The following is a 25,504-nucleotide window of genomic DNA, read 5'->3' on the forward strand; positions in this document are numbered from 1 at the left end:
GGCGAATACGTCTGTTCCTAGAATATTTACTTTTATATGAGGGCAGGCAATTGGGTTCACCCTAACTTGTAAGATGGGTGATGTAATGTTATCTGTCCCTCCTTGTTTGGGAATCACTTTCTTTTGCGAGATATGTTGATTCCCTGGTGAATATCTCGCATCTAGTTTGTTGGACGATGCTGGGTCTGTGGTGCCATTACTGGATGGTTGTTTTCGCAGGTTCTTGTGGTACGACCCATGATTGTGCGATATTTGCCAGAAAACCATTCGCCAGAATGCCATTGGCCAGAAAGACATTTGCCAGAAAATACCATTTCCCAGAAAACCGTTTGCCAGAAAGAACCATTTCCCAGAAAACCATTTGCCAGAATGTACCATTCCCCAGAAAGTACCATTTCCCAGAAATTTTCCAAAATTCTGAATCCAGAAGTGTACCCAATCTAATCATAATAAATAAATAAATTGTTGGAACTGATGTAAGAGCAAACAAGAAATGGTTGTAGAGTAACTTAAAAAAAAAGTCTATAGTTTGAAGAAGGGCATATCACTCTCAAACAAAAAATTGATGTGAACTCAAACCTTCCAAACTTCACAATACATACATTAAATATTTGATGTAATTTAATTATTTTATTGTGCACAACAGATTAATTTTTCAGTTAGAACATTTCCACAAATTTGTCTTGTGGACAAGTTGATCATGATGTGGAACCAATTATTTTGTGGAAAATATGATTTTGACGGACATAGGATGTTCTTTCCAGCTTTTTTTGGAATTTTTGGTTTACTTATATTTTTCAAAGATTCCCTTCTTTCAATTGAAAGTAATTTTTAAGCTTATTTTTGACAATAACAATAACATGATCACTTTAAATAATAACTGTTGTGCCAAACAGCAAAATTACCCGGAATTGTTGATCACATACTTAAGTCAATCTAATACCATAAACAAAAACCTTTTGGAAGCGAGTAAAATACACAGAAATAATAACTTAAGTGACGGTTTTACTTATACCATTAGCCTGACTGTCACTGTCCGAAAGCTAGTCATTGGTGAATATAGTTTTTTTCATTTTTCTTCTCACTCTCCTAAGCAAACACGAGAAAGAGAAGGATCGAAAGGGGTTCCGCGGCACCCCTTTGCATCCCGCTCTTTCTCGTGTTCATCAAGGAGGATGAGTGAGAAAAAAGAAAAAGCTAGATTCGCCAATGAAGCCAGTACCCCCAATATCACAAGTTTGAATGTACCGTTAGGCCGAATATCACTTGATCAAATGCTATGAAATGCTTGTTCTTGAGGAAATTGATTCTAATAATTCCAGTAGAGTTTTTTCCTTTTAATCATCTGCTGTTCCTTCTAGATGAACTTCTTAGTTTATTTGCCTTATTTCTAACCAATATACTCTCTTATCACGGTGATTGTAACATGTGAGCTTAACATATTTGAGCTTATAATATTACTGCTAATGGCACTCGGGCTATTGTTATAGAATCTTAATATTAATGATGTTAGGGCATTCGGCTGAAGGCCGTTGGGTCGATTGTCCTTTGGTAAGCAGTTCATTAGGTCAAAAAGTTATTTTGGCGAATGGCCATATTTTTTTCGTTTTCTCCTTTTATGCCTTTTATTTAATTCTTGAAGTTGGAGCTACTGTATTTTACCCATGAATCTTTCCTTCTTTTAAATATAGGAACAATAAACGGGTTTAAGATCTTTATTCTCTTCTTAATTTTTCTTATTTTTTCTTTCAATAATTAAGCTATTAGTTCCGCAATACCAAAATTGCTTTATGGTTCTAACATAATCAACAATTTATGCCAAAAAATAGTCTTACAATGAAACTAGAAAGAACAGCATGTGTTTAGAAGAAGGAAAAATTCACTATTTGAACTAGAGAGAATAGTTTCGTTGTAGAAAAATAGTTTTTTTTTGCGCCGAAACCGTTGATATTCAACTAGTGAATTTTGCCTTCTTTTAAGCATAGGCTGTTCTTCTTAGTTCGTAAGACTAGATTTTGACATTAATTGTTGATTGCGGTTAAACAATAAGGCAATATTAATATTGTAGAAGTATCAGCTAATTATTGGAAAACCGAACAAATTTAAGCAACCGTTCCGATTCCTGTTCCATAATCGCTGAATTGCGATTCATGACCATCATTTCTACCCATTTCGGCCTAATGGTCAGCAGCTGAGACGAGACTCGCGAAGACGGTCTTCTTTTTCTCCACTTTGTTATTTTTTTCTTCTTCCTATCTGTGTTGACAATATGTTTTGGGCTGGTGGTTCAAACACGTACGTGACTGCATCACCTCACATACAGTGTGACAGAATCCTATTCAAATTTTGCATCGCCAACAATCGCCAAACAATGTAATCATTGGAATATTTTGTTTTCAATTTATTTTTGACAGTACAAGAGAAGAAAATGCTGCTCGGAGTGAATTTTGGCTTCAGAATTTATCTCGGATATCAATACTTTCTTCGTTTTAGGTACCGTGATTTCGGGTGAAATTGATCAGTGGGGTGAAATTGATCGATGTGAGGGCAAATTTTATTTGTCAAAAATAAAGCCTTAAACTTAAAACAATTTGTACAAAATGACCATTATCTGGTGCAAGGGTTATTGAATGATGAGTTTACATGTTTTACAGCTAATTAGTCACATATTTCTGTATAGAATTTAATATTTTCAGAAACTGCGTGATTGACGAATTGCAAAGACACTTTCAAACTTTTGTTACTGGGGCTGTATTGCGCATGGAATAAATATTCGAATGACTGTTCATAGCTGGCAAGTGTTCGCTAAACCCGATTTCATCATCAAAAGTTCTATAAATATTGATATTTATGCATAAAATTGTACTTTTTCTAAAGTAACGACTTGTTTAGTATGAAAATTGCATACTTTTGGGCGTTTGCTTTAAATTTGTTGAATTTAAAGTTTAAATAATTAAGAATTTACTAAACTTGTATAAGTTATACAAAGCTTTTCGCACTCTGGGGTGGTTAATTCAGATGGAAAATTTATTTTCAACACTTACAAAGACATTTCACTAAGTGATCAATTTCACCCCGAAACTAAAATTTCTGATTTTTTATTTTAAATGATATTTATTGCAATAAAATTATTTGTAGTAAAAGTTTCAACCTCGTTGACTGATGAAACCCGTGGTCGTACTTGTTTTAAAGCATTGAGTTTGACCATATCGATTGCTATTCAAAAATTAAAAACCAAAAACTGTGAAAAGTGATCAATTTCACCCGAAATCACGGTAACGTAATCAAACGGGCTACAACTGACAGCTCAGTTGGGCTGCACTTGACGTTGCTTTTTTTCCTCTTCGCGAGTCTCGTCTCAGGTCAGCAGTATTTTCGATATATGACCTATGCACTTATAGCCTAGTTACATCGAAGTCTCGCGCTTAGTATCATACAGACGCATCTGCAATGATCAATTTCTTTTTATCGATTTTCTCTTTGCTCAATAACTACTGGTGAATCATTCCCAGCTGTTTTCGTTGTTCTAGTCTAGTCGTCCTTTATCGAAACAAACCAAGAGATCATCCTAGCAGTGAACATATTGAATTATTGTAAAAGATTGAAACTGACGACATTTTTCATGTTAATGGACTGAAATATATCCACCAAATTCTCACAATCACATTTTTAGTTTCAATTAATTCTTAGAAAATGTAGAAAATTTCTATTTGCCCGAAAATACCATTTGCCAGAATGTACCAATCCCCAGAATTTAATATTTAATATTAAATTCTGGGGATTGGTACATTCTGGCAAATGGTACTTTCGGGCAAATAGTGTTCTGGCAAATGGTACATTCTGGCAAATGGTTTTCTGGCGTTTGTCATTCTGGCGAATGGTTTTCTGGCGAACGGTTTTCTGGCAAATATCGCACAATCACGACCCATATTTCCACATGCATAGCAAAATACCCTCTTAGGTTCCCTACATTCCTTCCAACTGTGACCTTCTTTGAGACAATTCCAACATTTGTATCTCGGATTTTGGAATCGTGGTTGTTGTCGATTAGTCATGTTCTGCTGTAGAGAATTATTCCTCGGTTGTGGCTGTGGCCTGAACCCTGTTGGTTGCTTACTTCCTTTCTCCAACTGTTGAGGTTTACTTTCTGGTTACTGTTGCCTATTTTGAATCACGCAGACAGGTGTGTCCTCCTCCTCAGAATAGCAGTCATCAGAATCCTCTTCTGCCTCCAGATGGTGAATCTCTGGTCTCGAAACTTGACCTGTCCTGTACAGTGATTGATCGTTGGCATCAATTTTATGGTTGATCTCGATCAAATGGTCTAGATCCTCAATATCGATCACGGAAAGCTTCGATCTGTAATGGGGACGCATATTCTCCCATATCAATTCGAACAGTGTTCTATACGAGAAAGGTCTTTCCAAACACTGATTCAGTTTTTCAACCTCTGTGACGTATGCGATAAATGACTCTCCACGTCTCTGCTTGAGTTCCCTAATTTGTCCTCGGATGCCTCTATCCCTGTTTGGATTCCCGTATCTAAACCTGATTTCTCCTTCAAATTTCCTCCATGAAGTAAACCGATCTTCTTTGGTAAACCACCAATCATATGCTTCGCCCTTTAAGCGATGGTGAATGTTCATTAGAAGTTCCTTTTCGGTTACTCCTTCATGGCGAGCTAATTTCTTCACTCGTGTTAAAAAATCCTCCACCTGAATGGATCGACCATCACCAGAGAAGTTCAGTTCCCAGTTTTGAACCCTTGATCTTCTGTACTTGGCTCTTTCTATGCTGGGGCTTCTACTGGATGAAGAATATCTTCGACTCCTTCGGCTTCCTCGATATCTTTGACGTCTTTCTTTATCACTTTCGCTATCTGAATAGTATCTGTCCCTGCTATTGTGATGCTCCCTTCTATTTCCTCTATGACGATCCTCAGGACTGCTTGATCTTCTTCTGTTAGACCTTCTACACGACCTCCTCTGGCTCGGACTTCTCCTTTCATCCTTTCTTCTCCAATGTCTTTCTAGATGATCTCTTTCCTCTCGATAACGGCGATGATCATCTTCCGAACTACTTCGTCTATCGCCTTTCACGCGTTTCTCCTGCTCTCTACAAGTTCTCTTCCTCTCCGTTTCGTTGTAGTATTCTTTCCTATTTTCATTGCGATGCTCGTCGCTTCGCCTGTTTTCAGAGTATCTCTCGACTACTTTTCCCGCTACTGAATACAACGAAACCTTTCTGTCGCTACTGTTTCTCCGAACTCGATCTTTTTCAGAAAAGTATTCCTCAAACCTCTGCCTATCCTTTCGTACCGCTCCTTGTAGTTTCTCATCATTACTCTCATCGTTGGTTTCTCTTTCCAACTCAAGTTCGGATTTATTTCCATGACTCTTCACCTTTCCTCCCTTGTTTTGCTCCTTCTTCATTTTATTTATTCTTGTCTGCTCCTCAATGTCACGATCTTCTTTCTCTCTCTGTTTTTGCTCTAATAATGTCTTTCCAGGTTCGCTTTTTTCATTCTCATTTTGCTCCTGTTCTTTCCATTCGCGATCCTTATTCTCCTTCTCTCCCCGCTCCTGTTCTTCCCTTTCTTGTTCGGTTTTATCTTTCTGTTCTGTCTTATCCTGATCTTCTTCTGATTCACTTTCCGGATTCTTGATTTTTATTTTGTACTTTTTAAATATTTCCTGAATACGACTATAAAGATCCTCTTTCACCTGTACTTCTACATCATCCGTTGTCGCTGCCCTAGCAGCCCTGGTCAAATAATGCCGAAGTCTTGAAACCGTCGCGTAATCTATCTTCTTATTCAACATTTCATCCAGCTCTGCTATCTTCTTTTCAATTCGCAAGTTATCTTCCATAATATTCACGATAGGGGCATAAGACACTTTAAGCTTTCTATCTTCATTTACTAGTCTCCGTAACAAGCGCCGCTTGTCCTCTAAACTTTCCCTTTTATCTGGTCTCATTTTCCTAAGTCGCAGTTCATAATCGACCTCATCTTCTAAAAGATGATCAGCCGTCGGCAAAGAATAATGCAACTTCATTCCTGCTACTTCCAGCGCAAACTATCGATCACCAATTCAAAATTAAATCCAAAGCAATTTAACAAATTCCAAATAACTTTAAACAAATTCAAAATAAAAACCTAACCTAAAAACTGTAATGCAAATCAACTTAACCTAAAACTCAAAAAAAATTCAACACGCTTAACCTAAAATTTCAAATTCAAAATATTTAAACCTAGAAAAAATAGTTCAAACACTTCAATTCAACTTTTCAAAACAACTCCAACAAAAAAACAATTCAAATTCCTTAAAACTATCCAATTCAAAAAAGAGAAACTAAATTCAAATAGACGTTAAATTCAAATATTGAAACCACTAAAGTGGAGTTTATTCTTGTACTTTTAATCCAACTGACTGAGAACGTAAACTTTTGACGTTGGGCGCCACTGTAACCGTTCGGCGAATCTGCTCGAGGTTTTTGAACTAAACCGATGGCTTATGCGCCACTCTCGGGGTACGAGAGACCACCGGTCAATTTTAATTTTGCCCGACTAATATTGAGTCTTCCCACCTCAGGGGTTCTCGAACGGTCGCTGGCTCAAAATCAATTAAAAACGCAATCTTTAATCTGAAAAATCCCAAAAGAACGTGAATCCCTACTTAGACTCGCTCAACCCACTTAACACCACGAGAGAAGTTTAAAACAGAGCGAAGATTCCAGTAGTAACGAAAACGGTATGGTACTGGCAATTGGAGCGAACTTCGTCCAACTTGCACTAAACGGTAACGTAACTGAAAAAACAAAAAACTACTCGATCTTCAAACATTAAACAATCTCGATCTTTATTTCGGGTTGGACGTTTTGGTTGGGTTTCACACGATTTGGGGAATTCTTGGAAACACTAGATCATGGCCATGTCTACAGTCTAACACATACCTGCGCAGGGTTTTTCTTCGTCGACTCGATGCTGTTGTTCGTCACGGCTCGATGGCGTGAACCTTGACGATGGCGGTGGGTACCTTCGTTGCGATGGCGGCGAAAGGATTGACCCGCCGTCGCTGCAGTGTTGGCGTACAGCGATGGAGTCCGTGCGGGTATGGCCGAAGTTAGAGCTGCGGGGTGAGTGGCGGCTGGACGGATGGCCTCCGATTTTAGTGACGAGAACGTCCGGAATCGACCTTTCCTTCAAGAGGGAAGCCCACTCTTCCCAACGACCCGGCTTCGCGTACTAAGATTCCTACTAGGCCGAGCGGGGTTAAGAGGACTCCCAACTATCAGTTCGGGTTTCGGTCCTTCGCACGATAATTGACGACGCGCGGGGACCGCGCTCTCGTTATGGATCCGGGTTGTAACGGGTTGGATCCTATTCCGGTGGGCTATTGGCGACCCCCGGGTTGGCTTCGCTTCACTTGGATTAGGCGACCTCACTCACTCCCGTTTGACTGCCCTTAGGGCGGGCCTTGACGATTGCACGGACTCACGTAGATCGTCCTCGGACGAAATGGCGGTCCAAAATACCACCGGGGACACTGTTAGTCGACTTCGGTCGACGCACGACGAAACTCCAGCCCGTACCCAAAAAGCGCCAAGCGCTGGAAAGTCCAACGCGAAATTTGATTTTAAAATTTATTTATTCAATTAATGAAAGTCGAGTAGAAAACAATAATTTACCTTTTTGAGTACTAAATAATCAAATCAGAAATCCGCGAATGTCGGCTGCACCGACTTCGAACGTTACACTATAGGACAACTACATAAATTAAAATCACAACTTGGTCAAATTTACTCCAATCACTTTTTACCTTTTCTGTAAACGTTTATAACTACCGTGTTCACTAATAGAAATTATATGCAAAAAAAAAAATACTAAATTGGAACAACTCGCGAAACTTCTGAATACCAGCCGTTGTGGAAGCGAAATGACCGAGTCTAAGTTTTCCTAAAGCTAAGAAACCTGCTCTAATAATGAGCCTATTATTTTCAATAAATATTGCGCCCAAAATTGAGTTTGAAATGGCGACATAGAGTTCGCGCCTTCGGTAACTCGATTTACAACTCACGAATAAAACATTACAAATGTTACAAATCACTACACATAGACCATATTGGGTGACGTCAAGTGCAACATTGACTTAGTTTAGACACAAACCTTTATCGACTAATAATTTCTAACTGAGCTCAATCTAATTCGAATTCAAGTGATTTTACTTGAAAAGATAAAAACGTCAAAAGATTACTAAACTTCTAAAATTTTAACTCTGAAAAACGTAAAACGTTACAAGATTTCTCCAGCTCTTCCAGGTAAAATTTCAAAGATTCTATCAAACAATCTTCTGTGGATCTCCAAAGAATTCTAACACATTTTTGTTTTTGTTTTTGCAGGATATTTTTTCAGAAATCTCTGCAGAAACTAGTTGCGTGATTTTTATGAAGAAATTCCCTTCGAAATTGTAAAAAAAATCTCAAAATTCCTTCAGAAGTATCTCAAGGAGTTCCTTCGAAGATTCCTTCAAGAATCCACCAGGGATCCCTCAGAAATTGAATACTGGATTTTTTCAAGACTTCTAACAGTACCTTTTTCTGCAATTTCTTAATATATTTTCTAAAAGAAAAATTTTCTCTAAAATTCCAATTTTTTTCAGGAATACTTCCTCAAATTACTTGCAAAGTTCCTTTTAAAGTCCCTCATTGGAATAAGGAGAATCTCACATAAGTAACCTAGGCATTTCTCTAGGCATTCATTCAGGAATTGTCTGAAAGATAACTTCAGAAATTGCTTCAGCATTTTTTGTCCAGGAGAATCTCTTAATAATTTTTAAGAATTTCACGAAAAACCTCTTTCAATGGTATCGCGAGTAGTTTTCAAGGATTTTTTTGAGACAACCCTACGGGGTTTTTTGGAAGAATTTTTCAGCAAAATTCATGCATGTTCTGAACGAACTTCTGAAAAATCCCTGGAGAAATATCTGAACAAATTCAGCAGGAATCTCTTATAACCTCTAAGGAGATATTTTCGAAAGTAAAGTTCTAAAAAAATCACTGAAGAAATTACTCGAAGAATTCCTAAAGAAACCTTGGGAAGAATTTCCAAAGCAATCTCCGTAAGATTTAAAACGAAAATATAAAAATAATTTCTAAAAACTCCATTGAAGAACTTTTGAATAAGCCCGTGGCTAAATTTCCTGAAGCAACCCTCAAAACTCTGAACAAGTGTCTGGAGAAAAACACATGTATCTCCTCAAAAGAATTTCATAAGGAATCCAAATTTGAAATTGTGAGAGAAACCATCAAAGTATTTCTTAAAAAATCTGCCGAAATACTTTTGAATGAATCTCTGAAAGAATAAACGAAGAAATCCCAGGAAAATTTTTGAAGGAATCCCAGAAATAATTTCTTGAAGACTTCCTAGAGAAATGCATAGAGAAACTTCTCGAGAAACCCTTGGATTCAATAATTGAGAAGTTTATCTGAAAATTGCTGGGAAAATTCTTTAATAAAATTTCAAGAATATTTTCTGAAAGAATTTTTGAAGTGATCTGTGGATGAATTACTAAAACAAATTCTGAATACTTGAAGAAACGAATCCATGGAGAATTTAATCGATTTATCGGTGGTAGATAGGTAATGTCGAATAAATTTCTGAAGGATCTGTATGAACTCCTGCTGGAATATCTTGTGCAATCCCTGACTAAATCACGTGCACTAGGTCAAGAGTTAATGAGCTTGTTACTCAGTGAATAACTCTAAGTAATCTCGATGACACCACTACAGATGGAGTTCATTGTGATACCTTTCATTAGTATTTTTTGTGATTCTTCCTGGAGTATCTTATCAATACGGGCTTGGTAGTATTATGGCTACCGCTTCTGATTCATATGCAGAAGGTCCTGGGTTCAATCCCTGGATATTCACTTTCTCCATACACTCCTCTCTACATATAGAACTCATAAAGCCTGTATCCACAATAATCGGGACACAGAAATACAGCTATAACTCTGCAATAGATACATTAAAATTGCTAAAATTTGGCCTAATAACATCTAAAAATGTGTTCATTTCACCTACAAAATCTCATGTGAATCGGTGCAGTACTTTTTTGTTGTAGCAATGAAAGAGTAGAATGTGCACCATTGAATTTTGTACAGCCCCTAATTATGGTTGTCAGCGCTGTAACTTTTCAATTTGGCAAAGGAAATGGCTGAAATTTTGAACACAAACCTCTCATTCTACATTTGTTGCATAGTCAAAATTTCAGAAAAAAAATCACAATTTTAAAGTCGAAACATGTATTGGGACTGAACGTTATTTTAGTCCCTCAGACAGCAATTAGTCAGCATCCTTTATTGTTTCAAATGTACTATTGAAAGTTCTATAGCAATAATCATCAAAATTTGCAGACATAATATGATGTGATGTGATGTCATGTAAATCCACCACCAGTGCAAGACTTGTCATGTCATAAAGTTCGTTTTAATAGCCAGATCAAGATGTTGGACAGTAGTATATTCCCAATTTTGTTGTATGAAGGGCCAAAAGGGAGTGTGGACCCATTTATACTTCGACAAATGCGCAATCCACTTCAAGGGCAAAGAAAAGGGTGCGTCAAACCTATCACAGTATGTTCTGCAATAGCTTAATACCAAATAAGTGTAGGGGCCTTGCATTTATGATCCGTAAAAACTCAGACGTTAAAATTTGCTGACATAATATATACATAATCAACTACCTCCTGTGAAAATTTCATGAAAATTGGCAGAGAAATTCAAAAGTTATGAATAGACAGACATCGCAAAAATTTTCACCAACACTCACCCCTATCAGCACCATTAGCTTTCAAAACAATTGATCAAAGTTGATGAAATTTTGCAAGAATGTGTCTCTATAACTATCACTACTGCTAACAAAATTTCATAATTATCATCACAGAAATTTGCACTGTAGCGTAAAAGAACCATAATCATTGTGTGGATTTTTATCGCGAACCAGTGAATGGTCCATGCTCAGCAAGTGATACATTCGCGAATGTAACATTTCGTGAACCGACATGCTCAGGAACGCCTCTCGAAATGCTGTTCATTCTCTTGTCCGGTTCGATACGAGAGCGCAATCGAGAGAGAAGATGCTCGATGACGCTAATGAAAGCGATGCATTCGGTAAGAATATTTTATTGTCATAATTCTTTTTTTATTGTGACTACACAACCTGCAACGTCATGAATGCAGTTAAATTAAATAGTAGTTCACGTTTTTAATGCGAAAACGCATTAAATACTGATAAAAATAACGATTATTCACAGTTGTCCCAAGCCAACGATGAGAGATCATCGGTAAGTGTTACACTTAGCGATGCCCGCTCATCGCCGCAGCTTGACTATATCGGTGTATCTTCTTTGTGTTCCTTCGTGAACCATGCGACTCGACGAGAGAACATACACCGCTTGATAATTGAAACAGAACCAACAGAAGGGAAGATAAACTGCCGAGTGGTTCACTGATCACTTTTTCGTCCAAACACTGACCATAATAGATGGCGAATGAAAATTGGTCATGATTGTACTGCCCATAATTGCATAATTGTAACATTTGTAGTTTTTGTCAATATTGAGTTAATACCGGGGATCATCTCCAAATCATCAGTACTTTCATTCACCCAAATGAACTTGACAAGTTTGTTCTACGAAATGTGTAAAAAATACCAAGTCGTTTTGTCTCATTATCAAATATTCACGAATGTAACCGCATAACAGTCACACTGGGAATACACGCTGGCCTCATAGCGTACAGCCAATCATATTTTGGTCTTATTATTTTTTCAACTATTCGCCCAGCATAGAAGAAGAGCTGTAGAAGGTTTCATTGCAAAAGGATTCATTTTGAATTTAACACCGCTAGCCATGATGGTCTCCAATAGCGGAAGGTCCGAAAGAGCTTGAAACTATTGAGAAATCATCATGTCTACAGGTCGTAAGCCCTGATAAAGTGTGGAACGTTTTGATGGCTGTGATCCCTGACCATCATGTCAAAACCCAGGGATACCCAAGTGACCATACTGTTAGGGTGTAGGGGTTGCATGTGTGAGGCGCATATATTGACAGGCATTGCTATGGACCGTTAGGGCTGAGTAGGGTCGAAGAATGGATCTACGATTGCTGAATTATACTGAAAAACTCGTGATTCAGCAGTGGTGGCACCGCTTTCCGCTTTTGTTCGGCCTTGGTGGTTTGTGTGGGGTGGTGCGTGTCGGTGTGTGTGTGCTTTGTGCGTGTGGTGCTTACGGCTTCAGCAGGGTGGTTACTTGGGTAGTGTGGGATAATTGGGTTTGGGACTGAGGGGGTCGTCGTTGATAAGGCCGACATCATTGAGTGCTCAGTGTTGGCGGTTGTATTGGTGACGATTTCTTCAGCCTTAAGATCTCATTTATACCACGCACAGATTTTTGGGAAGAGGGAGTACTTTGTAATGCAAGAGAGGGACTTAAACTCTGCGTTACGGGTTGGGCGAGGTCATGCAGATAGACTCAACCCAGGTGACCGTGCGGCTCGGACAGTGATGCATGAATGAGTGCGGTGTGGGTGAGGTGCGCTGCCCTGTGGGTGCAGTTGAGTCCGGGTTGGAGTGGAAAGAGACCCTTCTCTACTCTAGGTCGGGTTCGGTTGTACGGGCGTGGTAGTGTTTGTCTTATTTGTGCCGTGTTGTGCGTGATTTGCGGCTCGAGCTGTGTGGTTACTTGGGAAGTATTGTGCTCTGTAATCTAGATTTTGGTTTTAAGGTGAAGCTAAGGCTGGGCTGTGCCTCGGATTTGTTGGGCGCAGGTCGGGAGAGCTGGTGGCAGTTTGTGCTGGGGGGTTTACTCGATTGGTTATTCACTGATGGTGGCCAGTCGATCGACTTATCGGCGCTGCCTGTCATTTGGTTCTTGGGGTTTGTGCTCTCGAGGTTCGGGGCGTTGCTTCGTTGTATCTTCGCTTTAATACTAATATTCCTTGTTTGATTTAACTGACTGTTTTCTACAGGCGTTTAACTCATTCTATTTCATAGATTGCCAAATTTAAGGGTAATGGTTCAATAGGGTGTTAGCTATCAGAGTGGATTAGAACGAGTTGGCGCCTACAATACACCAACACTGACACACACACTCCAATACTTACACGCACACATGCACCTACAACTAGCTGTAAAAGACCAGTGGGCGGGACAATGGTGCCTACCCAACAGTTGTAGGTGGGGTGTTTGGCTTAGCTACATGACTTGGTCCGGCAAGCCCATAAACATCAATTGGTAGACGTATTGCCTAGTGAAAAGACAACGCAGATGGGCGAAAGCCAGGGGATGCGTTGATAATAGCAGAATAGCAGAATAGAAAAGGATTCATTTTGAATTTTTGGCAATTTTTTGGAATTTCCATCCTTTTCCATACTAACGCAAATTGCAAACTTTGAGCTCCATTTTCTCCCATGCCTACTTTTGTCGAATGTGACTGTTATGCAGTTATGGGCAGTGTACAAAATGCTTAAAACCCCGTCTGTTAAAAGTAATGCATCGATTTTATGAAATTTGCCACCAATACTAAACATATACCAAAGAGTTCTCAGTAAATTATTTGGCCATTTTTTTCGATCTATTGCAGAGCTACAGCTGTACTTCTGTGTCCCGATTATTGCGGATACAGGCTTCAGATATGTTCTAGCCATCGTTAGAACCAGAAACGGTTGAAAAAACGTTTTACTTCCTTCTAACTTTCACAGCACAGTTTCAAACTATCAGATAACGCATACGAGTTATGCAATTAAGCGAACTGTGCCGCTTCAGCTTCATAGTCATAATCGAACTAATCTATCACCTTACGGCTGGCATCTACGCACTAATGTGTGAACCCTCTGTCAACCATATCCCACTAACACTGACATCCGCATGAGTTTGTGCAGACGCAAAGGTATATTCGATCTGATGTGGATACAAACGAATGCAATCACCACTTCCTTCCCCTTCCCCACATTGACCAGCAACCTGACGTGGCAGGCGCCATTGTCGCCTAAAAATACAAGACCACCAACGCTCACACACTGAAGATGCCTGCTGGTCCCCGGCAGAAAATCTCATTAATTCCTTGTGTGAGTGTAGCGGGTCTGGCCATACGCGCCAACTTGTGACGTAATTTGGAGGGGGGCAAAGCCTCTCGAAATTAAAAAATATCGACGTAGTTTATTTTATTCAGGCATATTCACGTGAAAACTAGTACACTGAGCTGAAAAAAGTTGAACATTGTCCAATTTTAAAGAGCTTCGCAATCAACAAATTACTTTCACGAGTATAATTACTTATCGCTTTATAGTTGTGAACGCCCGCTTGAAATTAATATCCATATAACTGTGGAATTTATGTACATATATTCACCATCACAGAAAGTAGTTTTTCAGGAAAAATTTCAGTTTGTCTAATTACTTTCAAACATTCATATTTGTTTTTTAAATTCCTTTCTAACCTCCGGTAGTACCAACATAAAATTTGTCGCAAGCGTAGTCGCCATTTTTTTTATCTCAATGTACTATTAGATAGTTTGTTTGATTTCAGTTTCATGACGGTTGCCACAACTGCAAATTTACATATTTGACATCATGTCCCAATACCAGGTATCAGTAGGTAGGCTCCAGAGGTACGTTCTCCTCCATTTGGGAAATTTGTGCCATCTGTATAGTCGAAGCCCAATACAGAGATACTTGAACACTTTTTACTCTACCCTACTCCACCCCGGAAATTAGGTCTGCATCTTCAATATACTGGCTCACTATGCAGGGCTTTATGTTGATTGTGACAAAGCATGAAATCCGTTCGACTCTATAGACTATAGTTGATTTATCGCGCGAACAGGTGTTTGTCACCCCAACGCAGTGCATTAACTCAATTAAGCCCAGTTTGGAATGGTTTTCAATTTTCAGCAACTCTCATTTCCGATAGTCCAGCTTCGATCCGGATTTTCAAACTTTCAAAAATGGAATTTATGCTTTGTTTACCGAAAACGCTGTGGGCCTGTCTGGATTTCGGTAGCAGCTCCTACAATCACCGATTTATTTTTTTCGAATCCCGACGAGCACGTACCAACCAGGAACTACGTCTAAAGTCCGCGTGTATCAGGCTCCAATTTTTCGCTTCCCATCTGCCCTTTGGCCACCAACAACCACACTTCTGGCTGGCTGACCGTCGGAGAGGACATGCGAACATTCCATACGCAACCGGAGAAGCTTCTCCGTGCGTGGCGAGCGGGTGCAAATTACTGGAACCAATAGGAAAACACATAAATCTGTCCTCTGTCGAGCGTTTATTCCGCTCTATCTGACTACTGGCGCGACGTGGTGGCGTGTGTTTTTCTTCCATTTCCCTGGGATTTCGTCGCATTACGCTCCGGGCGGCGCACAGTGGTTCAGGGGCGACGTTTGTGGTACTCGATGCATGCATTTATATATTTCATGAAATTGTATGATAATGTTCATGGTGTAGGCTCGGAGTCAGTTTGGCTTTCTATTCCACAGAATCATTACTTGTTCAGTGGCTTCGTTGGTTAAAACTCCGGTCTGGCGAATACGGAGGAGGGTTCGAATCCCACCAGAATGTGATTTGTTCAATTTCATCTCTCTATTTGTCAAATGACATTCTGTATCTTTTAATTAATAACAAGTTTCTCTAGTATGTTTCAAAAATAGGGTGCCTGTACAAGTTATCGCACTACCTAAGAAAAACTATTTCTACAAAAATTAGAAGAAGACCGACGAATGTCATCGATATGCCAAACAGTGTCTGCAAAATTCAGCCCAATGATGTTCAATCAGTGCGAAAACTAACACAAATACACGAACGCAGTCACCCACCAGCATGACGCCGAGAATGAACAGGACAAAGAGAAAGTAAGACAATGAAAGCGACGCCTCGTAGTATAATCAGCTGTAGCTGAAGTTCAGTTTTGATCTTCAGCGCGAGCTCGGTGAATATGAATTTGATTTTTTATATTGGAATAGAATTTTTGTGATTTAAGACTATTTAAGGCACGCAATTGTCGGTATTTTGTTCTAATTTTATTTATTATGCTTGCCTTAGGTGAATGGTATGCACCAGCACCACTTTTTGCTTTTAAATCGTGCTTAAACCAAAAAATATCAATTGAAGATGAATTTGCTGACTTTGAATATTAGTGGGTGGTTGAAATTCAGCAGACAGCGAGGTAATGAATTTTTCATCGCTCTAACTTCAGAGAGTAGCACATGGGTTGTCGACACGATAATCAAAACAAAAACAAATCTACGACGCAGCAGCCACTGGGCGTCGGTGCGGTTGACTGTAATTTGACAAATTAAGACACTGATGCCAAATGATTGATTAGTTTTCATACTTTACAGGAAAAATATAGAAACGGAGCCAAAACTACTTTTAGTATAATACCGTAATAAATTTTATTACGAGATCGCAGCAAGCTGTGCGCCGGAGCGGCTGCGTTTTCAAATCGTCCGTCACGTTTTTCCTCGATTGTTGTTGAATAGGCCTGCCGAATTGGAAAATTATTTTACAAAGATTCCGGAATTCGTCGTTATTTCCCCGTTTTGTCGTGTGTGCTTGTGTTTGCTTCGGAAAATCTGGTGCTTAAACGTTGACCTTACATAACCATTGCTTATTGGAATCGCCGCCTGTCATTTTTTTTTCTTTTCCGCGTGTGATTCAATCGGGTTAAAAATGGCTAGTTTATAAGTGAATCCTGCAATGTTTCAATTAGATTTTGGCTGGAAACTGAAAATTCGGCCGAGGATTCTGCCGGTGAAATGTTCGCGTGCCGTATTAGTGTTAAACAACGCGAATTTTAATGAAGACCTATTTGGAACAGCTAAAACAACAGAGTTATTGATAAAGTCGTGAACTCAGAGTGAGCAAAAAAAAATATATCAAAAGGAGAAGAACTTGTTTGCGTTTGAAAAAATAAACATTGTGCGTTCAATTGGACCCATCGATAGATGGCAATCGTGGGCAAGCCTTGGGGCAAGTGCATTCACATACGATAAACCAATTTTTCTACCGTGGTCTGCGGAAAAATAAAAAGTGAATAATGATTAGAAGTGCTATGGATTCCGTCCAAGATTCCATCAATTGGACGTAAATAAGGCAGAGGATCAAGATGATTCAAATTATGGATTTCGGGAAAAAGCATCGATTTGGTGAGATCAAACCATTTTATAATTATGTATTACAAATTTGGCATACATTGAGAATTCTTTGAATTTGATAAGTCATATGGCCAATTTTTGTGCACCGTACACCGGGTTTGAGGTGAAATTATGCTTTAGACAGACAATCTACCTGAAGCTCCAAACACACCACCAGATATATATCGGCCTGCTAGGATGTAGCATTTGGTACAATACATGTATATTTATTACCATGGTTCAATACATCCGCGGTATTGAGCATCAAACGTCAATGGATAGGATGAGAACAGTAACGGTTTTCACGGCGTGTGTATGGGAAAAGTTTATAACAAAAAAATAGGCATCGTCAAATTTTTCGCTATTCAAAAATAGAGGCTTTCAGCTTTCATTTGCAGGGTCCCCCATAAAAAAATCCACCGAGGGATCCCGAACAACTTTTTCAGAATACTGTTTTTTCCCATACAAAATACACGGTTCCAAATTAATCCCTATTTCTACTTAACAAACATACCCAATTTTTGTATGAAAATGTTCCCCCGATGGAATATTTCGATGTTGGGCTTGAATGAAAGCAGGTAGCGTCAACTTTCACGTAGCGTAAAAATTAGCGATGCCCATTTTTTTGTAATAAATTTGTTCTACCAGATACACCGTGTTTTATCCTATTTTCATTATTTCATAAGTATAAGACTTTTACCAGAGCCTCTTTCCTGGTCCAGAAGTAAAATTTATTTTGCATTTGTTTATAAGTATACTTATCATTTCAATATTCTTACAACATATTTGTACAGTTTGTCACCATGAGTGTTGACTAATATAACTTTAAAAAAATACAAGCGAACCAAAATAGGGTTCATCTTGCATTTATGGTTCGTTGTGGTAATCGTCAGATCCAACAGGTTCAGGAAGAAATTGATTTTAGTAAATCATGATATGGCTTTTTGAAATGATCATTTCAAATTTCTTTGAACGAATGGGTATTGTAGCAATTTTCTATTTTTGTTGTTTTTAGACTTATTATTCTGTATTCTGTACATTCGGGGAAGGGATCAGTATCCTTTTTTCTCATTTCAGAGAGCGAGTAATGGCGCTTAAGCCTAGGCTTTGAAGCCAGGGCACATGGAGAAATGCCTGTGTCCCATCCCAGGAGAAGAAATGCCAACTATAACGGAGTGTGCATTAACCTTCTTAGCAGCACCACTCCCAACGATCTCATGTCCAAACACCATTCCCCTAAAACGAAACGGTTGGTACGGTTGTCCCCGTTTCTTCCTTTATTCAATTCAAAAAGGTTTGTCAATCATGGTATTCATAAGTGGATAACCTGATTGCCTTCAGTTTTTGAATTATCTTCCAATCCATTAGTCTGCACAGTGGGCCTGGCCGTTTTAATATTTGTGTCACATCATTTCTGATATGCTGCAAATATTAATGCTGACAAGAAAATATCAGAAGAAATTTTGATATTTCCAGGATGCTTTTCAATACTGGCTGTGCAAGCACTAGAATAGAATAGAATAGAATAGAATACCGTAATAAATTTTATTACGGCGTGTGCCGATGGTAGGAACCCTGTACCAGTTATGGACACATTTGTTAATTTGGGTTCCTCTTCGCACTATTTACATGCATGGGACTTGCCATAACTGGTACACTATGGCGAAATAGGGTGCAAGGAGACCGAAAAGCTAAGGTAAATAATTTATTTCTATAAAAATTTGAGCAAATTGTGAAATTTGAATGATTGCAACCATGTTTTGTGAACGTGATCTGTTGAACACGAAATGTTTCTTGTTGATTTGTATCGTTAAAGGTTGAAAAGCAACTATGGCGAATCTGAGGTACTATAGCCATAACTGGTACACTGAGCCTAGTAGAAAATCTGGTTAAATGCCAGTAAAAGAAAATGTATTAAGTTTGAGTATAGATTAACATATTCTAGCATCCAATATGATACGATTTTGAGAAGTTCAAATATTGTTAACATCTTGTTCTGTAGTGCTCAATTAAACAGAATAACATTTTCACTGAACCACTGTGCTTCAGCAAAAAAAAGGTGACGTCCAGACGGAAACGGTTGTTGGTCGAAGAGCGTTGTTTTTAGCGGTTTGAGCGGAGATTGAGCACGGGCCCGCGTTTGTGTCCTGCTAGGGCGATTTTTTTTCCGGAGGTGCCTTTGCTCGTCAACCGGTTTTTGACACAAAGCTCGACCAAGCAGAAGTTTAATTTTCTGTTTCATTTAAAATCAATGAATGTCGATATCAGGCAGGGACGGGGTAAGGGGAAGGGTGTTTGGCCCTCTCCCAACCACATGGGTGGATAATTTGACGAGTGGTGAGTGAAGTGGTCCTTCAAAGCCCCCGCAATCTCTCTGTGACAGTATTGAGTGGACAGTGGTGGTGATGGAAAACAGGGTCGAAATATGTATATGTTGATAATGATAGAGCAATGATGTGTTTTATGTATGATAATGTACTATGAAACCAATTTTTGGTGACTCTATCAATATTCAAATGGGATATCGATTGCTTGCACTGTTTTGGATGACAATAAATAGAAACCTCATAAGTTTTCATGGTGTGTGCTTTTGTGATAGTATATCAAATATGTCACTTGTCATTATATTTTAAGGTGAATCGTACTCAGCAACGTGGAATTTCACACTATTTAGCTGTACATTACACATTAGGACAGAACGCTGTTTTGGACAGGCAAAACCTTTAGGTACTCTGTTTATCCTACCATATAGTTTAGGATCTTCAAAGAAGCATTTTGTTCTCACTACAATGTTATTTCAAAATATTTACTCAAGTTAACTTGCCATTGATATAAACCAGTTCTATCTTTTCAAAGTAACGCCCTGAAAAGGGTGCCGTAATAACACATAAAGCGTAAAGGGAGCCTGTAGCTCTTTACAACGGCGGGTCAAGAACGACATACATATCAAATGATAGGAAGTTCCAGAATCGGACTCAGCAAGCTGAATTGCTGAATATTCGCCATGTGATAGCTATATCGGCAGTGGCCAGTAAACGCTTTGACCAGCAGGCTGCAGTTCTGCTTTGACAGATTAGTTAGATACTTCACCACCCGTAGAGATGGCTCAGTACAATACAATTTGGATTGACGACATGACTCCAAACTATTCCAGTATTGTCTGTGTTGAGTGGCAGCCCAGGTGTGAATCTGAAGCTTTACCCAACACTTCGATATCGGAATAGCTGGCTCAGGGCCAATAAAGTCATGTGATGCTCCAGTGCGAGCTAACTCATCAGCCAATTCATTACCAGCGATGGAAGAATGGCCAGGCACCCATACAAGATGAACATCGTTAGCTAAATTCAGCTCCTCGATTTGAGCTCGACAAGCGATAACTATCTTCGACCTAGAGTTGGCCGAAGCAAGTGATTTGATATCAGCCTGGCTATCTGAACAGACGTATTTTACTTTGCCCATTACGTGCTGCTGAAGTGCAGATGGCACTCCGCGCATAAGAGCAAAGATTTCGAGCTGAAAAACGGTGCAGTGTCTACCAAGTGAGTGAGACTGATACAGCCTTAGCTCACGAGAATAAACACCAGCACCTGCTCGACCTTCGAGAAGGAAGCCATCAGTGTAACATACGATGCCATCTGAAATACTTCTCTCCAGATAACCAGATGTCCACTCTTCCCGGGAAGCGAATTTCGTCGAAAATGTCCTATATGGAAAATTACAAGCAATTGTAAGATCACTTGGAGCAAGGACAATTCTGTCCCAAGTCACCAAAAGTGGACACAACGAGGTGTGTGTTGATGTGCGGTTCTTAAGAGTTTCCTCTAGTAGACCGAGTACTCGTAACCGGTAAGTGCAAGAAAGAGCTTCTTGTTTGAGATGAATGTGTTGTGGGGCAACGTCAAAGAGAACTTCGAGCGCTGCCGTGAGAGTTGAAGAGAACGCTCCAGACATCGCCATCAAGCACATCTGTTGGAGATGGCCTAATTTTGATTGAATCGTTTTAACTTCGCCGTTTTGCCACCGCACAGGCCAATATTGGTCGAACAAGATTGTACGACATTTCCCCGAAAACCAGTTCCCCGAATGAAGTTTCCCCGAAAGTTTTTTCCCCGAAAAACGGTTCCCCGAATGAACCGTTTCCCCGAATGGACCGTTTCCCCTAATGGACCGTTTCCCCGAATGGACCGTTTCCCCGAAATATTTATTATACTATTTTTAGAACTGGTTTCAGATCATTTTCTTGAATATTTTCACTGTTCGACCTAGTTGTTGGAATGAAGTTGCGGAAAGTTAGCCTTTGTACAAAGAGGGCTGATATGCAGGCATTAAAAAAACTGTTCAATAATGTTTACCTACTCAGATTTGAGAAAATTTGCGAATGGAATAAGACATCAAAATCATGGAATCTTTCTCACCTCATTGATGTGGTGCATTCCCTTTTATCATGGATTTTACGAGATAAAATATTATTCATAAGGTTTGCTCTTCTTTTATATATGGGTCGTTCTTTTCTGTTGTACTGATAGAAAATGATATGGCACTCAACTAAGAACACGCTCATCATAATTTTCCCTTCTTTTATTCATAGGCTGTTCTTTCGTGTTATTTTTTATTTTTTAATATTCAATTGATGAAATCACCCTTTAGAAACAATAATACCTTCAAAACGAGTAGTCGTAATTGTAGTAATCTAATAACGTTCATTATCAGCAAAAGTTGTATACTAAGTATAACACACGCGATCGCGATAATGTAAATTATGCTTGCTTCCGAAAGAAGTCTATGAGCTCAATTTAATGTTTATTAACAGGCTTTGACACGTAAAGTAATAAATTTTGTTTTATAAATAGATTTTAAACTAAACACTGTTCAGAATTTTTGTGAATCGATTCAACATCATTCAAGTTTATCATGACCAAACTAACATTTGAAATTGCAATTTCTGTAGAAAATATTGGTAGTTGAACTGCCGCCAATATTTCGACAACATATTTTGAAAGAACAGTATATGATGAAAGAAGGGAGAATTTCTGATGAAGATTTCTACTACATATAATACCTTTAGATACTAGAACAGTTGTACACGAAAACAAAAAATCATTAATAAATATAGCAGCACTTAAATTACTGATGGTTAACTGAACAGTTCACCTTGAAAGAACAGCCTATGCTTGAAAGAAGGGAAATTTTATTATAAGATAGGTTATCAATAAGGCTGAAAAGTCGGTAATTAAGCAGAAGTATGTCAGGCCGAAGAATGTTGGGCCGAAGTTCATTTGACCGAAAGGGTCGTGAAAGTGATGGGTCATCAGTCCGATTATGTTCAAAGTCATAAACGGGCAATCTAGTGGAATAATTTGAATAAATTATATGAATAAACGTCAAAAAGCCGCCTATTTTAAAAAATGGAAACATCTGTGATAGAATAGCTGTTATGAAAAGAAGAATAAAAAAACAGGTTTACCGACAATAAAACCCAATACTCAAAAGAATAGCCGACTTCTCAAAGAAGGTGAATCTGCCATGATGTAGTCAGTAGTTTAATAAACTACCACTTATAAACTGTGCAATAATAAAACTCGAAACAGCTACGTGTTATAAAAAAAGGAAAATCTCAGATAGTATGTTGCAGATTGATCAGTAATATTTCCGTAACATTATAACATCAACATCAAGGAGTTATCTATGAGAGGAAAGGGAAAATGATAAAAGAGTTCCATAAAACCATGGAAGTATATCCCAGTATCCATATAATGCGCTAGATTTGAAGAATGTTAAAAAACTCAAGGGACTCAAATCATCTTCTAGGACTTCAAAACCAAATTTGAACATCATTTATAAAGAAAACTAGAAAAATAGCCAACTGACACATTCGGCCTTATGAACTTCAGCTGCAAAACTCATTCAGCTTAAGGTACTTCAGCCTGACCTACCTTGGCTAAGCGTTCTTCGGCCTAATGACCATACCCCAAGCTGTGCATGGAGGTAATCACGGCCCACGTGTACTACGTCAGCGTGGTAAGCGTCAGCAAATGCTTGAAGAATGTTAAAAGATGCAATACTGTTTTCGGGGAAACGGTACATTCGGGGAAACATTTTTCGGGGAAATGGTACATTCGGGGAAAAAACTTTCGGGGAAACTTCATTCGGGGAACTGGTTTTCGGGGAAATGTCGTACAATCGTCGAACAACAGTTGTGTAAATCCATTTGATATACTTGGGTTTTGGCCCCCAAGTTGTACCAAAACAACGCCGGCATTGCCCGAAGGCCATACAAGCTTTCTTGATTCTGAACTCAATATGAGGTGTCCAGGAAAGCTTGGAATCAAGAATGACTCCAATGTACTTTACCTGTTCAGTCACATCGATTTCTAATCTAATCACTAACGCAGCCATTACTTGAATGCATCCTGGAAAATGAAGACTTTTCAGGTCTATCATTTTTCTTGTCTAATGGCCAGGCCAACTGCGCAGCATGTACCGCAGAGAAGATTTCAAGGGATAGAACGATTTCAACATAGTCAATATTTGAAAACATTCTACACCTTGAAATCGAGGGGAAAGATGGAAGCGTGGACCTCCAGTACCAAACGCTACCAGAACGATATAGACACTTAAACATGTTCGCATGTATCAATATGATGATGTGTAGGTACGGTGATTTGCTAAAAAGAGCCAGCTATGATGGTAAAATTCACTGAAAAGAGAATACAGGATTAGTAAATAAATACTAGATAAGATATAAGTGATACGCTCGTTACACTTACTATTTTTCAAAATTATACAGTAAAATTACCTGAATGTCGCTAAAACAAAAGGATTATTATCAGTTAAAAACAAAACATAAACATAACAAAAAATACATCAAACTTTAATCTGCAATGCAACCACTTTAGGCAGGAAAATAGCAAGATTAAAATTTGATGCAATGTGGTAGATCTTACACCGTAACGCACCGTTCTAAGGTGATCTACCCACGTTACCACGTTACCCACGTTGACCGGAGATTCCTGAAACGCAATGTTAAGGAAGTAACATTTAGATGTGCAAAACATCGATGATCAAATGAAAATTTTTCATCTGACACATGCCAATTGGTCAACTCCTGACTAATTCTGTTAGAGCAAAGCGTTATGTCTAACACTTCCTCTCTAGCAGATACCATGAAGGTTGGGTTGTTTCCTATGTTAAGTAATCCAAGAGCTGTACTACTTAAGCATTCCATCAAACTGGAGCCTCTCAAGTTAATGCCTCAGATGATATGGTGAGCATTACCATCACTGCCAACAATTAGCGGAAGGCCTTTTGAAGTGCAGTATGCGGTGGCTTGTTTGGAAGCATCCGTGGATGGTTCATCATACGATAAATACACCGATCAATAGACGTATTTCCTGTTGAGATTAGTTCAGAAATGAGTGTAGCAACGGTTGTGTTGTTGACAAGTACACATGCTCGAGGCATGACACGCGAGTTTGCCATTTCATTTTTGATGAAAAACGCGAACACCGGGTTCACAAGGTTTCCTAGATAGAAATTTACCTTACGAAAGTAAGGTTCTTGGACCTAAGCCATTTGTGCTGAACCATTTTGCATATGTCTGCAAAGATTGATCGTTTCTGTTTACTTATAATCTGATCGATTCTAACAGTAGCCACTACCCAAACTGGGCAAGATTAAACTCTTTATATTTGTTTATTTGTCTAATCAACAAGCTATGTTTAAGCCAAAATGATGTTACTTAATTCTAAGTCTGTTTGAACGCGCTTCGACATGCTCTCGATGATTTGAGAGGTGAGGCACAGATTGGTGGCCGTAGAGCGACCCGGCATGAATCCATGTTCGTTGGAGCTAATATACGGTTTGCAGTGAGCGAATAGCGGGTCCATGATGACGATTTCAAACAGTTTGGCGATGGCACAGAGCGAAGTACAGGTACTCTTCGATATAACGCACAAAAAAGTTTTCTCTTTGTACGTTATATCAAAGTGTACGTTATATCGAAGCAGAGCAAAATTTAATATTTTTAATGCTAGTATTAATGTATTCGACGTGAAATTAATCCCAAAAAATGATTTCGGTGAAATTCACAAAACCAATAATAAAAAACTTGAGTTTTCACGAAAAAAAGCCAGTTCGTTTTTTGTGCTTCGATATAACGTACATTTTGCTTCGATATAACGTACACTTAATTTTTACCCAAATTGCGCTAATTCTGGGTAACAAGGCTAATGCTGCAACAAAACACTGATTTGATTGATTTCGTAGTTTATCTAAGGGTTTTTCCTGAGAAAAACAAAAAAAATA

General features: G+C 38.8%; 1 protein-coding gene across 1 annotated transcript in view; it reads right to left on the reverse strand.

Annotated features, from left to right (window-relative positions):
• Window positions 1–25,086, reverse strand: part of LOC134290975 (calponin homology domain-containing protein DDB_G0272472-like) — a 35,493-nt gene extending 10,407 nt beyond the window's left edge. The window contains exons 1-5 of the mRNA XM_062858214.1: window positions 24,939–25,086; window positions 7,451–7,610; window positions 6,955–7,076; window positions 5,299–6,013; window positions 4,156–4,359 (exon numbers count right to left, since the gene is read on the reverse strand). Coding sequence (XP_062714198.1) covers window positions 4,156–4,359; window positions 5,299–6,013; window positions 6,955–7,076; window positions 7,451–7,610; window positions 24,939–25,086 — 1,349 coding nt within the window. The remainder of the gene's footprint in view (window positions 1–4,155; window positions 4,360–5,298; window positions 6,014–6,954; window positions 7,077–7,450; window positions 7,611–24,938) is intronic.
• Between the last annotated feature and the right edge of the window lie 418 nt (window positions 25,087–25,504).

The sequence above is a fragment of the Aedes albopictus genome, chromosome 3, assembly GCF_035046485.1.
Source record: "Aedes albopictus strain Foshan chromosome 3, AalbF5, whole genome shotgun sequence".
NCBI lineage: Eukaryota > Metazoa > Arthropoda > Insecta > Diptera > Culicidae > Aedes > Aedes albopictus.